Below are 16880 nucleotides of genomic sequence, written 5' to 3'. Positions count from 1 at the left end.
TAGATCTCCCCCGCCACCCCCCCACCCCGCCACCCCAGCTTCACTTAATCACGTGACTAAGATCATTTCCTAGTCGCTTCCATGGGTTTCAGGCCCAGAGTGTCTTGCTCTGCTCCAAACACAAACATCCCCAGACTGAGCCCTGGGTCGCGACTGGATGGTGGCCTGCCCTTCCTGTCCTCGTCACCTCGGCTGGCCTCCCGTCCCAGCACCTGGGTAAATGAACTTCACTTTGGATGATCTCCTGCTCAACCCCACCCCACCCCACAGGCCAAGGCACCCAGCGATGGGGCCCAGGCTGTGCCAGTGCTGGGGACCAGGTGGGCCTCCCTGTCCCCTGGCAGGGCCTCCTTGGGCCTGCTGGGCGGACCAGGCTCCACGTGTCCCCTTGCTGCAGCCCAGATGTCCCTTTCTTCTCCTCCTTCGGTCTCACCCACCTGCCACCCCTGCCCCCACCTTCGTTGAGCATCTCTCTCCCCACTCTGCTGCCCCACCCCCTACTTCCTCCCCATCCCCACCCCCTGCCAGCTTGGAACAGGAGGTTATGAAAATGAGCTTTGTATCCAGGAGACTGTAATTATCTGCTAAGTGTGAAAGCCAGAGTGATTAATTAAGAGATAATAAAAAGAAAAGGAAGGCAGGGAGGAGGGGGGCAGCTCACAGCTTTGCTTTGATGACAGAACCTGAGGTGAGCCAAGCAATTAGGGGAATCTTTATCGAGAGTTAGCTATAATCCACAAATTATCAGGCACCAAATGCTCGGAGCAGGCACACTTCACTCCTGCAAGTGATGGCAGACGGGGCAGGGGGCCTGGGCGCACCCAGCTGCGGGCAGAGCAGCCAGGAGTCCTGCAACCCGTGGCTCTGCTGGTGGGTGCCAGCCCGACTGTGCTGCCCGCGGGCCGCGCCAGGCTACCCGCCGGCCAGGCTTCCAGGACCCCGGCCACAGCTGCCCTTGCAAATGCAGGTGCCCACAGGCAGGCCCACAGGAGCCTGTAACAGCCCACTGTCTCCTCCGGGAGGACAGAGGGCAGGAGGAGAGTCCCTCTCTCCCCATCCCCAGACCCAGCGCTCCTCCTCGCTGGAGGACTCGCATTCTCGTCCTGAAGGGAGCCGAGCTGCTTCTCACATTCCTCCCGGAGGTGCCCGCGCCTGTGCGCGCGGGGGAGTGTGTCACCAGGCCGCTGGAGGGAATGCTGCTGGGGCTGCGACTTGACAAGGCGACACTGAAGCTCTTAGCAACCAGAGCCCCAGCCCACACAGCTCTCGCTGGCCCCTACTCCCCGTCCACCGAGCCCTCCTCCAGGCCTCTTCTACCTTCTCTTTCCAGGGGTCCTGCCCTAACAGTCCTTCCTACCCGGTCCACTGTCCCCTCTTGCCTTTCCCAGAACCTTCCGGAACCGACCCACCAGCTTCCGTATCTCTTTCCATCTTCTGGGCAGATGCACAAGAGTTCAAAACCCCCTCCCTTCGTTGAGGCGATCCTGGTATGTGTGTAGACCCCAAACCTAGCTCCCTATTATAATTAGCTATCCAATAGCAGAGACCAAGTCTCTCCCCTCAAGTTCAAGTGCAGAGCTGAGAATCTGCACTGACCTCAAATGACCCAGCATCCCTCTCCTTCATCAGACCAGGAGGTCTGCAAAAGCAGACATCCCATTTCAGGAGCCCTCCCCTCCGTCTCTGCCCACACAGATGTCACTTGAGGTCTCCCCCACCCACTCCCCCACCCACCCACCCACCCCCGCCCCCCCCCCGGCAAGGCTGGCCGAGGGCATTCCTGTGCGATTCCAAAATAATATTCCTGCTCCGAAGCTGGATGAGTCCTGACTGCGGGGAGGCTCCAGACCATCTCCCCCTGCGCCCCCCCCTTTCTGTAGGTACCTGGCTCAGCAGAGATGCCAGGGCCCCTCGCAGCCTGGTCCCATGAAGGGAGGAGGAGGGGCTCTCAGGGCGTCAGCTAGAGAAGATGTGGACCTCAGAGCCCTCCAGGCCCCAGCTGCTCTGAGGAGAGGACACTAGATAAGCCAGGGCCTGGGGACTCAGCCAGGCTCCTGTGAACTCTGTCCTCTGGCCCTGCCTGGGGGCCCTGGGAGCACAGCCTGGGCGGTTTCCTGGAAAACAGATCTGACCCCTAAAGAGGCAGCCTGCTCTGGCTGACCTGGGGCCTCAGAGACCGCCTCCCCTACACCTCCCTGCGTTTGCTTCTCTGTTAGAAGGAATTTTGCCTTGAAGTGAGAGAAAATTAATCTACTGGGGAAAATGGTATTTATCCAGATACTGAGAATACTAGAGGCTTATTCAATTACAGTCCCTAATAAGACAGGTTTGTTTTCATGCAAGAGAAGGAGGGGTCAGGGTAGACACAGAGAACTTCCTGCTTGCTGGGGATTATGAAATATAAAAGTGAGCAGGGAGAGCTAAGAAGATTCCTTTCTCTTCAGGAAAAGGACAAACACTCAGGTGTCAAGGTTGACTCAAATTTAGTCTTACCTAAAGGAGGTATCTCGATTGCCCGAAGATGGCGGGGTTCTTAAAGAATCGGCTCCCCATTTCATTCCCGAGCCCAGGTCCTAGGTTCTAGGGAGCTACATTGATTGATCCCACCTACTTCTTCATTTACTCCGAAACCTCTCAGGATGTATGTGTGTAGCCTGCACAGGCCCCATCTGCACGTGCAGATTGCAGAATATGTGTCTGTTTTCTGCGGGACGGGAGACGATGAAGGGCAATTCATGGGAGTTCCTGTTTCCCCTGGCGGACAGGATCCCCTAGATATAGCGACCACGCTTCCCCTACTGAAGCAGGGCTCTGGAGGTGGAGGGTCTCTTTTTTTCTGGCCTGCGAATCTCCTCTACAGCCCGCAGCTCTGCACGCAGACAGGGAAGGGCGGGCAAGCCCGAGTTAGCTCATCACACTGGCCGAACAACCATGGACTCTCTGTGAGCGTGAGAAACGGACCTGTCCAGAGATGCCCCTCCATTGTTCCCCCCAAATCATGCTTCCAGTTACGCCTGGGAACCGCATTCCTTCCCCAATGGCACAATTTGCTCATGACCCAATTTCCAAGCCAAAGCCCTGGCTAGCAGCTCCGTGAAAAATAAAATTGAGTGCAAATGACCAACTAGCTCAGGCAGGGAGGGGTTCCATCAACATACTGGCTGGTTGCAGTTGCCGGCTACTGGCATGAGCGCACACTGAGTGCGGTGGGTTGGGGGAGGCTGAGGGCTTTGAGGTGGCAGGGAGGAAGCCGGGCAGGTCAATCTTGGGGTTGGAGATGGGCCCGGTGACTAGCACAGTCCCTGCTCCCGTCCCACAAACCTACAGATGCTCCTGAAGCAATGACCCCCCCGCCCCCCCCCCAGAGCTGTTATACAACTAAGCTGCTGAAGAGAGAATTCCGTTCAATGAGTCCTATCTTTTCCTGCCTCCCATTAAAATGCTGAAGGTCTATTTCCCTAGAGGACAGCTTTCCCTCACACTTCAAAGTGCGGGCCTAGGCCCAGCAGCATCAGCAGCATCTGGGAGTTTGCAGAAACTCCATCTGACTCTCCGATCCAGAGCGTGCACTTGAACCAGAGCCCCAGGTGCCTCGTCAGCAGGCGGAAGTTTGAGACGTGGTTCTGACACGGTGGGTGAAGCCTTCTGGAGAGACAGGGCTCACAGGAGGCTTCTGTGCACCCCCTCGGGCTGCTTTGCCAGGACTTAAGGTGGAGGCCCGTGGCTGCTGTCACTCCACTTCACAAGTGAGGAAACCAAGGCTCACAGAGGTGAAGGGGCCGATCTTCAGAGCCAGGACTCAGACCTAATTCTACACGAAGGTGCTTCCCATCGTGCTGTGTCCGCCTCCGAGCTCCCCCTGCACTGCAGGCCAGAGGCCTTAAATCCAGCACTAACACATTCCTGGTCACCTCCCTCGGCACAGGTAACAGACGTACCTGTATCTGGTCTATTTGTTCTTCACTCATCCTGTCGTCTGCCTACCTCAGATCTGCCTTAGCCTGTGAGCTGTAAAAAGCAGGCACTGTGCAATATTAATAGCTAGGATTTACTGAATATTCATTGTGTTACAGATACTGTTTCTTAATATAGATTCTTTCATTCGGTCCTCACAGCACCTCTCCGGGGCAGGTATTACTGCCTCCATTTTATAGACGAGGAAAGAGGCCCCGGGCTAGTGACTTGGTCACGATTGCAGGGGTGGCTCCCCTGCTGCAAAGGAGGCTGGTTACCCACAGGCCCTCTCTCCAGCCAGGAGGCCCTTCCGCACTTGGTTGCCCAATTCGGGGTTGGGTTGAAAGAGGCCAGTCTTATGACATGACCCTGGTACAGAAACCAAAGGCAGTGCACACCCTACAGCCCTCGGGTGCAGCTTCACGGGCACCCTCTCCAGTGTCTGCATAAGTGGAGAGCAGCAGTGGCTCAATGATCCAGAAGTCCCTTCGACGTGGTTTGGCAATGTCTTCCTTCCTTCCTTCCTTCCTTCCTTCCTTCCTTCCTTCCTTCCTTTCTTTCCTACCTTCTTTTTTTCTTTCCTTCCTTCCTTTTTCCTCCCTCCTGTCCGTCTTTCTTTCTCTGTCCTTCCTTCCTTCTCCTCCTTCCTTCCTTCCATCTTCTTCCTTTCTTCTTTTTTTTCTTTCCTTCTTTCTCTCTTTCCAAAGCCAGACTTTCTTTTCTAATTACATTCAGTTCAAACCGACATTCAAATGCGTTTAGAGCAGCGGTTCTTAACCTGTGGGTCACGACCCCTTTGGGGGTCGAACGACCCTTTCACAGGGGTCGCCTAAGACCATCCTGCATATCAGATATTTACATTACGATCCATAACAGTAGCAACATTACAGTTATGAAGGAGCAACGAAAATAATGTTATGGTTGGGTCACAACATGAGGAACTGTATTTAAAGGGCCAGAAGGTTGGAACCACTGGTTTAGACTCTCACTTCACCCACTGCTGGTGAGGGGCGACTTCCCAGGTGTGTGCCCCAGTGATGGGCACATCAGTCCGGGACCAAGCATCACGCACACAGGAGCTGACTTGGAGTTGGCCCACTGGCAGCGGCCGCCCCAGCCAGGATGTATGTGGGAGAGGTAGGCAAAGGGGTGTTCCCCATCCCATCCCACAGCGAGGTCAAGCTGGTAGATTTCCTAGGAGGCTGGGAGTGAGACATAGAGCAGCAAGTCAAATGCTCAGGGTTTGGGGTTAAAACCCAGGAGCCCTGCTGTTCAGAGGCAAGTCCTGGATGACCAGGGAATCCAGATGAAGAAAGCCCCGCCCCTACGATCCCCCCACCCCCACCCCCCACCCCCGCCTGCCCTCCCCCAGACTGCTTATCCCTGGCTTTCTGCTCCTTTGAACACCCCTTCTGCCCTTCCTTTCTCTCTCTGCCCACACCTACCCATCTCAGTCCCTTGCCTTTTCATAGTCTCCCAGTTGGGAAACAATGGGAAGGGGCCGTGAAAGCACCTCCCGTCTTGGCAATACTGGGTAACGGAGCAGGCAGGGCCCCAAGGCTGATCCACTGAAACTTCAGGAAGGAGGAGAGAAAAGAAACTCAGCTAAACTGATTACAAAGACAAAGTTAATTCAGAAATCAGCTCAGTTGAGTGGGGAGGGGTTGGGGGGTGGGAAGAAGGGAACAGTGGGACACAAGAGGCTGGGAGAGTTGGGAAAGTGCTTTATAGAAACTGCCTTTGTTCCTGGAAATCGCAGTCCTTGGGAGGAACCGCGTCTCCAGATTCCTCCGCTCCTTCCATCCGGAGCAGGGGGCACAATCAGGGATTGTCCAGCGGCTCCAGCCTCAGCCCCTGGGCCTCACATCTGTGCGTCCCCTCCTCCTGCCAGGCCCCTCCTCCCTCCTCTCCTCTTCCTCGTCTGTCTGTGTGGGACACGTAGACTTAGGCGTGTTTCACCTCTCTCTCTCACAACCCTTCTCTCTCAGCACTGCCAGTGTGTGCTTATGCACCCAGCTCCCCACCCACGGAGAGGCCTCCAGGAAAGGGACTAAATGTCACCTACCTCTTTACCTGGTGCCTAGGTGAGTGCCAGACCCCGCCACTAAAAACAAAACAAAACACTGTCTCAGCTAAACACAGGCTTCCGCCCCCCTGGTGGGCACCCTCTGCAAAGTTTCCATTGGAAAAACCAGCGCTCACTTCCTTGCAGAGGTTTAAAAGCCCCCAGTCTCAACTCCCCGAACGAATATACATCTATGGCCACCGACCAGAGGCAACAGCTCTCCTGACCCTGCGGGGACCAGGCCTCAGACTCTGCGCCCCAGGACTCTGCGCCCCAGGACTCTGCGCCCCAGGACTCTGCGCCCCAGCCTCCGTGCGGTGCAGGCCTAGCCTCGGCTCCAGGGAGCCAATGAGAGGCCGCAGGTATCTGCCGGGCTCAGGGCTCTCCTCCCGGCTCTCGCCACTGAACTCTGCCTCTGGGCATCTTTATCTGCACCCAGGGTTCTCGGAAAGGAAGGTTTTCTCATCCTCCCAGGGCCTCCCAACTCAGCCGCGGATCTGAGGCTGCCCAGGGGGAGCTGATGCTCCTCTGTGGCTTTGTGCTCACACCCTGATGGTCTGTCCACTTCACTTTTTTGCTGTTTTTTTCATGGAAGGGTTGAACATCTCTCCAGCAGCTCCAGCAGATGAGTGTAAGGAGGGTGGGTGCGGAATGAGTTAGGGAATCTTACGGGTTTTTAACACATTCTTTGCTTTTAGAAACATAAACCCCTGGCTCTCTTCTGACCGGAAAGTCTCTGGGCTGGTGCTTCAAGGCCTCAGAGGTCTGGCCCCAGGCTACTGCTCAGGGTCACCTCAGTACTTCGCCCCCAACTCCTCAGCGGCACCAGCCTCCAGGTACCCGCACATTCAGGCAGCCACCCCAGGCACGGGAAGGTCGGCCAGTCTGGTAGCACTCCGTCTTCCTGCCGCACCCACGCCCTGTCCATCCTCAGGCCCTCCTCCTCCGTGGAGCCTTCCCTGGTCTCCCGTCCACAGCAAACTCCCCTCTCCTGACTCCAGCTCTGCCCCTGCACCTGCTACCCAGGCACCAACCACCCTGGCACCAACCACCCTGGCACAGGCACGGCTTAGCCTTTTTAAAAAAATTCCCCGTAAGCCTTCCAATATGTTTTACACATTGGGAATATACATTTGCTGATTTGAAAAATAATAATAATAATAATAATAATTCTCCCCATTTCATGGAAGAGGAAACTAAGGTCTAACTGAAGTTCAGTCATTTGAACCTAAATCAGAAAGTGAGAACCTTAAGGGCAGGGACAGTATTTATATATATATTTTTATTGCTTTCAGAGAGGAAAGGAGAGGGAGAGATAGAAACATCAATGATGAGAGAGAATCATTGATCGGCTGCCTCCTGCAGGCCTCCCCACTGAGGATTGAGCCTGCAACCTGTGCATGTGCCCTGACGGGGGTCGAACTAGGACCTCCTGGTTCATAGGGGGAGGCTCAACCACTGAGCCACACTGGCCGGGCAGGGACGGTATTCTATTTCTTTAGCAATCCCAGTGCCTGGCACATAATAAGCACACAACCGTTCCTACTGGATGGAGTAACCAAGTCCTCACTCCCCCTCACATCTCCATGCTGCTCCAGAAGGAAATAAGGGGCAGAGAAGAAAAGCGCCAACTGGCCCGGTCCGGAAGGATCTAGGATTCCTAACCCGGCCGTGTGGTCGCAGAGCACCAGGGACTCAGGCTCCTACTGTCCTTTCCCTGCTTCAAAGCCCACCCACTGCCTCTGGGAGACTCTCCCATCACCTTCCCAGAGCCAGGCACCAGAGGAGCAAAGCCCAGCATTATCTCTTAGAAACGAACAAAATTTGCTGGAAGTGCTAGAGATTCCCAGCCCTGGATTTAAGACCCTTCATCCGGAGGAGGTGGGCTGGCTGCAAGGCCCACCGCTTTCACTACAATCCCAATTTTATGAATGGGCTCTAGGAGGGCCGAGAGGAACGAGGCTTCAGCCCCTGCAGACCACAGAGGTTGGTGAGCGTTGCTGGGGAGAGGGGGAGAGGGGGAGAGGGGGAGAGGGGGAGAGGGGGAGAGTGGGAGCTTGGAGAGAACAGATGAAGGGAGAGTGAGATGGAAAAAGAAAAAACTCGTGGTCATCAGCAATGTCTGGGAGCTACAGCTTTTATCCGAGGGGGTCAAAGAACTTAATCAGGTTCATTGTCTGTGAATCAGGGCCAGGAAGGTTGAGAACTAGCCCCAGGATGGAAAGGGACCAGAGTCAGAGAACGGGGAACCCCAGGGGGTCTGACTTCCTTAACCTTGTCATGTGTGCATCTATCAGAGGGGATACAGAACGTGCCAGACAAGACTAAAAAGTTGGCCCTTCAAAGAGTAATGATGGCCCTGGCTGGTTTGGTTCAGTGGATAGAGCGTTGGCCCTCGGACTGAGGGGTCCCGGGTCCGATTCCGGTCAAGAGCACGTACCCCGGGCCCAGTTGGGGCATGTGCAGGAGGCAACCACTAGATGTTTCTCTCTCTCTCTCTCTCTCTCTCTCTCCTCTCTCTCTCTCTCTCTCCCTCTCTCTCTCTCTCCTCTCTCTCTCTCTCCCTCTCTCTCTCTCTCCCCCTCTCTTCCACTCTCTAAAAATCAATGGGAAAATATCCTCAGGTGAGGATTAACAACAACAACAACAACAACAACAACAAAAAGTAAGCGGTTTGGCTCAGTGGATAGAGCGTCGGCCTGCGCACTGAAGGGTCCCAGGTTCAATTCCAGTCAAGGGCATGTACCTTGGTTGTGGGCACATCCCCAGTAGGAGGTGTGCAAGAGGCAGCTGATTGATGTTTCTCTCTCATCGATGTTTCTAACTCTCTATCCCTCTCCCTTCCTCTCTGTAAAAAATCAATAAAATATATTTTTTTTTAAAAAAAGCAATGGTGGCTGCCATAGCTAGAGGTGAAACGATATGCAGAACGCGGCAGGGCTGCACACCAGCGCTCTAGTGAATGAAGGACTGGGGTAAAGGCCGAGGTACCTGTCCATAGACGTGGGGGTGAGAAATGGCCATGTGTACTAATGCATGTGAGGGCGTGTGCGAATCTGTGCACCTGCGCGTGGGCACACACTGCACACAGGCTGCGTCTGCAGACTTGCGTGCAGGAGGGATGTGGGAGACATGCACCGGCCAGTCTTCAGGGCTTCCTTCGGGGAATCATTCCCTTCGCTCCACGCCAACTTCCCGCTCGGGTTCGAGCCCTGGCTCTGTCCCTTACTAGCTGCATCATTTTGGACTCAGCTTCATTGGGTTTCTCTTTGTTCACTTATAAAATGAAGATAATTCCTACTTTGAACAGATTGCTGTCGGTATTAAATTAGCTACTACCACATGCAGAACACGCAGCAGTCCCTCCACAAACATGAAGGACTTTCTCCATCACGTGGAATGAGCCCATTCTCTGTCCTGATTGCTGAGACTGCCTCTTCTTGGCTTCACATTTCAGGATCAAGGACACGGCTGCCTGGCTCTCCTTCGCTGCTGCCCACCCAGCCACACAACTCTAGCCCTTTAGGTCCAAGTCCCAGGACACTGCCCAGTAAATGGCCTGGAGGCCCTGGGAAAGGCCCAGGCAGAGCCCGTAGGTCAGGTCGGGAGGGAACAGCTTTCTCTGCTATGGTGCCCTGGAGAGCATTTCCCCCCACCCCCCACCAGCTGGAAAGAGCCCCCAGGGATGATATTGGAGCAACTGCCCCTAGCCCCTCCCTGCAGTCCAACTTCCACCTCTTAGCAAGTCATTGAACCTCTTTGGGACTGTTTTCTCATCTATTAAATGGACACATAACAACTACAGTGGGGCCTTGACATACGAGTTTAATTTGTTCCGAGAAGGAGCTCGTTAACTCAAACTACTCTATCAACTCAATGCAAAAAATCAGCTGGTATCTCAAAAAACTCGTTAGTCGGGACACTCATAAGTCAAGGCCCCACTGTACTCTGCCTAGCTCACAGGCTGGCTTATTACATGTGATGGGACATGTGAAAAGGTTGCTAAAATTAGAAAGCACTTTATAAAGTTAAAAGACTCGAAAGGGGCTGAGTTATGATAACCCTCCCTCTCCTGAGAGACAGGGGTGGCATGTGCCCTTCTCCAGCCCACTGTGTAAAACACAGCAGAGCAGGGCCCGGAGCTGGGTGCGGGCGAGGTGTCTTGGGGAAGAAGGCTGAGCTGCGCCAGAAGCCTGCCTGCCTGCCTGCCACGGAGGGGAGAGCGGGAGAAGGCCTCTCCCTGCAGAGCTGCCTGGGCTGTCAGAGGCCCTGCACATGCTGTGGCCCCACAGTGGAGGGGGCCTGCGGAGCCTGGGTTTTGTACTGAAACACAGAGTTTAAATCTGGGCTCTAACACCCCAGGGATGGCCTTGAGCAGGTTAATTAAACTCAGCTTTGGTTTCCTCATCCTCACAATGGGAATAACATGAACTCCACAAAGTCCTTTAACAGAATAAGGAATATGTACACTGCTGGTGGGCATGCAGACTGGTGCAGCCTCTGTGGGAAGCTGTATGGAGTTTCCTCAAAAAATTAAAAATGGAACTGCCATTTGACCCAGTGGTCCCACTTCTAGAAATATAGCCAAAGAAACCAGAAACACCAATCAGAAAGGATATATGCACCCCTATGCTCACAGCAGTGCACTTTACAACAGCTAAGATTTGGAAATAGCCTAAGTGCCCATCAGCAAGTGAGCGGATTAAAAAACCGTGGTACATCTACACAATGGAATACTATGCAGCTGTAAAAAAGAGAAAGAAAGAACTCTTACCATTTGCAACAGCATGGATGGACCTAGAGAGCATTATGCTAATCGAAATAAGCCAGTCAGAGAACGATAAGTATCACATGATCTTACTCATATGTGGAATCTAATGAACAACATAAACCGATGAACAAAAATAGATCCAAAGACATAGAAGCAACCAACAGACTGTCACACCTCAGAGGGAAGGCAGGGGAGGGTGGATGGGAGGGAAGAGATCAGCCAATGAACTGGTGTGCATATATGCATAACCCAGAAACACAGACAATAGGGTGGTGAAGGCCTGGGTGGGGGCCAGGGGCAGGCTGGGAGAGGTCACCTGGGGAGGGCGGGATTAAAGAAATAAAAGAACAATGAATATGAAAAGCACAGTAGGAATTCAATAAAAAGCCATTTTGATGCTTTGGGATGGAGCTCACCTCCTGTAATCACTTTTCACCACTGAGGCCAAAGCAGGGCCTCCCATAGCCGACTAGAACAGACCACCCCTCACCCAGCCTCCGCGTCTGCCAGGGCCTGGCTGCTTTGCAAGCTGATGGTCCTGGGATTGCCCCAGGTCCCCACTCAGCACTTCACCTCTGGAGGATTCTGGACCCGGAAAAACCCCCGTCTTGGCCCGACGCCCATTCCTGCTGGCATGCGGGAGCCCTGCAGAGGGGAAGGGTGCGGGCTCTGGGGTCAGCCGGCTCCCACAACTGCCAGCAAGAGACTTAACCTGTCTGAACCACCATTTCTCATCCATGAAATGGAGATCATTACAGAGCTGATCTCACGGGGTCGTTGTATAGATTAAATTAGATAATGCATATAAAGCAGTTAGCACAGGGCTCAATAAATGATCCGTGTTATTTCCAGACTCTGAAATGCTGCCACCTGGGGCTAGTGTCCCTCCTGGTTCTCACAAGAGCCTCCGTTCCTTCTCACTAGAGTGCCAACCTCTCCCCCTTTGCTCTCTCCCCAGTCCTCTTCCTCCACTGAGTTCTCCGGCCAGCCAGTGAGAGGCCGGTCAGCTTCTGGGTCTGCCTGCACAACCCGGCCTCTCCATGAGACACAGAGGAGGCGCTGGAGCCCAGGATCAGCCATCTGGGCAGCTGGCGCAAGAAAACAAAAGAGAAGCATCAAATAAGCGGCACAGACAACTCAACGGCGGTTCCATCTACGTCCAGCCACGGGGCCCTGGCAGAAGCATTACTGACCATCTTCTGTGCCAGGCACGGTGCCATGCTCTTTCCACGGATTAACATATTCAATTGCCATCGAAACCCTGTGAGGTATTATTTCCATCTTCACCTACAGATGAGCAGACTGAGGCAGAGGGAAGGCGCATACCTGGTTTAAGCTGACAAAACCACCAAGTGGCCAAGGTGGGGTCGACCAGGGGCCTGTGATTCAATCACCGTTTAGTCTGCCTAACGCAGCAGCGCTCTCATCAGATCAACCAGATACGTGAGGGGCAATGACCATGTGCATAGCTCTGTGTCGGAAACGGAAAGGACATAAAGGCATTAAGACTTGGTGGCCGAGGATAGAGAGGGCCATCAGAGAACTCGGTTCTCAGGTCAAGGGGGTGAACGCGAGGACCACAGGATGGCCTTCCTGGTCCCCACACCACCAGAGACCCAGGGAGCGCAAGCCAACCAACCATGCAGCGACAGTGACCAGCAGAAGGTGGGAAGGCTAGAGGCCTCCGTGTCCTGGTGATCCAGGGCTGTGGCCAGAGGCAACGCCAGGCACTGAGGGCTGGATGTGTGCCCTCCCTTTAGGTCTGAGTGAGAGGAAGGTGGGAGTCCAATCGAAGTCAAGAAGGGGAGCCCCAAAATATTAAACATGGAACTGCCACTTGACCCAGTGATCCCACTTCTAGGAATATATCCTAAGGAACCCGAAACACCAGTCAGAAAGAATGTATGCACCCCTATGTTCTTCACAGCGCCATTTACAATAGCTAAGATCTGGAAACAGCCCAAGTGCCCATCAGTAGATGAGTGGATTAAAAAGCTGTGGTACATTTACACCATGGAATACTATGCAGCACTAAAAAAAATCTCCTACCCTTTGAGACAGCATGGAGGGACCTGGAGAGTATCACGCTAAGTGAAATAAGCCAGAGAAAGGCAAGTATCACATCATCTCACTCATATGTGGAATCTAATTAACAAAATAAACTGATGAATGGAGTGGATCCAGAGACACAGAAGCATGGAACAGACTGCAGAATCTCAGGGGGAAGGCGGGGGAGGGTGGGTAGGTGGGAGGTAATCAACCAAGGACCTGGTATGCATATATGCATGGCCCATGGACACAGACAATAGGGCAGTGAAAGCCTGGGGTGGGGGTGGGCTGGAGGGGGTCATTGGGGGGAAAAGAGGAACATATATAATACTCTCAATAATAAAGATTTTTTTTAAAGAAAAAAGGGGGAGGGCAGTCCAATATCCTGATTTCTGCCTTGTCTCCCTGCCTCTTTGGGCTACACAGGCCGAAGTGGGACATGTAAACTGTGTGTGTGGGGGGGGGGGGGGGTGCCTCAATTCCCAACTACTCTCCTTTCCAGACCCATGTTCTCTGCCAGGATGTAGCTGTGTGCAGGGAGTTTAATCCTGGGAATTGGGAGAGCTTCAGGCCTCTTACCTCTACTCCTCACCCCCCTCCCAGTTGGTGGCAGGGATACCCAGGGGACCTGTGGGAGCTGAAGGGACAGATTTTGCCCCTCCCCCCCCCCCCCCCCGCTTTGCCCTCCCCCCTGGAGGCAGCTCCCACTCCGAGCCAGCCTGTCAGCCCACATTGCTCTGATTAGCTATAATCTTTCTTTTTCAATTTCTCCTCTTCAAGACTGGGAGCGAGAAAATCTCCCAGAAAATGATTAAATATTTCAATTTTCGGCACAATCAGTCTGAGGAGCTGACGCATGATGGAAATGGGGGTAAGGATAATGGTTTTCATTTAGATAAGATACAGAAAATTATTTAGTGAAAAATGAAGATTGATGAAGCCCATTGGCATTCTTTAAAATGTGATTTTTATTTCTCTGCCTGAGCTCAATCTCCCCTTCCCTCTCCTCTCTGCACCCCTCAGTTTATGTGCATTCTCCTGCCACCTTCTCCCATTTCCCACCCCCATCCCTCAGTCCCCTGGCAGCCCCCTGTCCTCTCTCCCTGCCCCAGTCCCTGACCTGGAATTCCTTCTTTCTAAAGATGAGGCCGCGGAGGAGGTCCCAGCCTTCCCGCCACACCGTCTCCCCAGATGGCCAGTCCCTGCCCCTGCCTCCACCCCAGGCCTCGCTCCGCTTCCCAGGGCACTCCTAGTGACTCCTCTCCCCTCTGGTCTATTTTCTCCCTTTCTTTTCTTTGGCATCCACTCATCCTCCACCCTCCCACCCCACCCCCAACACTTCTGCACACTTTCATCAGGTCTTGCTTTCACCCCTGTTGGAGGCAGGGACCAGGGAGCTCAGTTAACCTCTGATCCCTCCCCCTTCTCAGAGGGAGAGGCACAGGACACCCTTCTCTCTTTCTGACCATTTTCCTCCCCGATTCAATCCACATGTCTCTCCTATGTCCTAACTGCAGCTTTTGTTTCTTGAAGCTCATCCGTGTCCATGTTGCCGACATGTAAGGGCCGCAGAGGAGGGAGCAGACATAGCTGGCCCCCAACACATACCAGTACGGACCCAGCTGCCCACCCACCCCTCCTTTCTCCCTAGCAGCCTAGCTGAACAAAATGAGAACTTACAGTAAGTCATCTTCCCAACTTTCTGCCAAGTGGCAGCTTGGCCAGCTAACCCCCAACCCAGGACCAGGCCTCCTTCCACCCCAGCACCAATTCCTACTCAGCTCTCACCATAAGTGTGTGCCCTTCCCATATTCAAGTGTGTGTGTGTGGGGGGGGGGGGGGGATTGGGGTTTGGGGGCTACACAGATGCCCTTTGGGGAAAGACTGATCAAGATCTGCCCCCATTAACTCAGCCTTTGGAGCTTGGGAGGGGCCCCCCAAGGAGACAAGGGGTCCAGTGTCACGCTCCACCCCTAAACACACCCACAAACCCGGGAAGGGAACAGTGCAGGGCATGACAATTGCAAATGTTCTATCCAAGCTGACTTCCCTCTCCCCAGATCCCCGCCCCCCCCAAAAAAGAGACCACCCCCTCTTCCATTTTGTAGCCTGTACATCTCCATAGGTGTCTGACTATATGGATGGCTACTCCCGTTTCTTTGTTTGCTGGACGGTTGGTCTCTCCAGCAGGTTTTCGGTGTGAGTGTGTGTGTTGTGTCCTTGCACATGCCTGCATACATGTACTGTGCCTATGAGTTTGATGTGTCTGGGTGCGTGAATGTGCAAACGCGTCGCTGTGGAGAGGAATCTGTCTCCTCGGATGTGTCAGTGTCTTTGTGTCGATGTGCCTGTCTCGGTGTGGGCGATGCTGGTGGGTCTGTCTACCTCACTCAGTAGGTGAGTAGGTGAGTAGTCTGCTTCAGGGTCTGGGACTATATTGTGTGTGTGTGTGTGTGTGTGTGTGTGTGTGTGTGTGTGTGTGTGTCGATTTCCATCAGCTCCTTTTTTGCAGGGAAGGGGCTCGCTCAGCAGTCTGGAATCTTCCTAAGAGTCAGACCCACCAGGCAAGACCCACCGCCACAGCCTGGCCAGTCCCGGCTGGAGTCTGGGCTCTCTGTCCCCGGCCCTCGCCGCCGCCCCCGAGAGGATTCGCCAGCCTCGCTTCTTTCAACCTCTCCCAGCCTCTGCCCTGACAGTTCCAAATACGCTCACAACGTCAACACCGTCCTGACCCAAAGTGGGGGTTCGCCGACCTCTCCCAATGCCCCTCCACATCGAGCCGGCCAGCAACTGCCTCTGGAACTCCACTCCCCAGCGAGCCCGCGGCGGGCGGGAGCCCAAGGCGCCCCCTTCCTCCCAGACCGGCAGCCCCGGGCTCCCACTGGTCGCCCGGGGGGCGAGGCTGGAGCGGGGGATTCCCTTGGCAACACCTTCCCGAGCCGGGGTCCCCAGCTCTCCGCGCGCCTCCGCCCACCCCCAGATCTGAAATCCCACCCTCGCCAGCCCTCCCCGCAGGCAGGACCCGCGGCGGCCCGGCCTCGGAGGGCGGAGAGGCGGGTGGGCTGCCCGCGGCTCGGGAAAGACTTTCGCGTTCGGGTCCCTTCTTCCCTCCGTCCCCGGGCGCAGCCGAGGCAGCAACTTGGTCAGATCGGCGGAAAAGTCCACTCCAGCCCGGGCTCCGCGCCCCGGGCTCCGCGCGGGGACCCAGCGCTCGCCTCATGGCGCCGGGACCCCGGGGTCCCCCAGACTCCCTCGGCGAGGGCGCCCCCCGAGCGGGGCGGGAGCCGGGTCCCGGGCGGGCGGGAGCCTTACCTTGGGAGAAAGTGTCGGAGAGAGTGAGGATCCAGACGAGGAGGCTCAGCATGCTGTCCGCCCGCCGTGCGCCCCCGCGGCTGGGCCCGGAGTTGGCGAGGAGCGAGGAGCGGGCTGGGGAGGAGGAGCCGGCCCCCGCCCGCCCGCCCGCCCGCCCTGCACACGCGCGCACACGCACACACTCGTGCGCACAACTACTTCCCTTCCCTCCACTCGGCCGCTCTCTCCTCCCAGTCCGGCTCTTCGCTCTCTCTCGCCCCCCGCGCCTCCCCCTCGCGCTTTGATTATTTCTCGTCTCCGGCTTTATCTCTCTGGGTCTCTTTCATCTCTGCTCTCCCTTCCCTCCCTTCTCCTCTTTCCCTCCCTCCCTCCCTCCCTCCTCCCCCTGACGTCTACTCTTCCTCCGAGCCCCCCTCCTCCCCCGCCCCACGCGCGCGCGCACACTCGCACCCCGCGCTGGAGCGGAGATGGAAAGAGAGCAAAGAGAAAGAGGGATCGAGGGCAAAGGCGAGGGGAGTGACGAGCGCGACGAGGCGGGCGCCGGGACCGGGACGGGGACTGCTGGGCACCGGCCCCGCGCCTCCCTCCGCGGGACGTGCACAGCCCGGGTCCGGGCGGCGGAGCTCGGCGGGATGAGGGAGGCGGGGCGCGGGCTGGGGACTCGCCTCCAGCCGGCGGAGGACCGTGATGTTGGGGAGGAGAGTGTGAGTGCATCTGGGTGTGAGTGTG

General features: G+C 55.4%; 1 protein-coding gene across 2 annotated transcripts in view; it reads right to left on the bottom strand.

Annotated features, from left to right (window-relative positions):
* KIRREL1 (kirre like nephrin family adhesion molecule 1) overlaps positions 1–16274 on the bottom strand; it is a 102194-nt gene extending 85920 nt beyond the window's left edge. For both annotated transcript variants that reach the window (XM_036343744.1, XM_036343745.1), the window contains exon 1: positions 16152–16274. In XM_036343744.1, the coding sequence (XP_036199637.1) occupies positions 16152–16203 (52 nt within the window). In that variant the 5' untranslated portion in view covers positions 16204–16274. The remainder of the gene's footprint in view (positions 1–16151) is intronic.
* Between the last annotated feature and the right edge of the window lie 606 nt (positions 16275–16880).

Source organism: Myotis myotis, unplaced genomic scaffold (genome assembly GCF_014108235.1).
Source record: "Myotis myotis isolate mMyoMyo1 unplaced genomic scaffold, mMyoMyo1.p scaffold_m19_p_18, whole genome shotgun sequence".
Classification (NCBI taxonomy): Eukaryota; Metazoa; Chordata; class Mammalia; order Chiroptera; family Vespertilionidae; genus Myotis; species Myotis myotis.
Note: the sequence above shows the minus strand (reverse complement) of the source record. Positions and strands in the feature narration are given on the sequence as shown.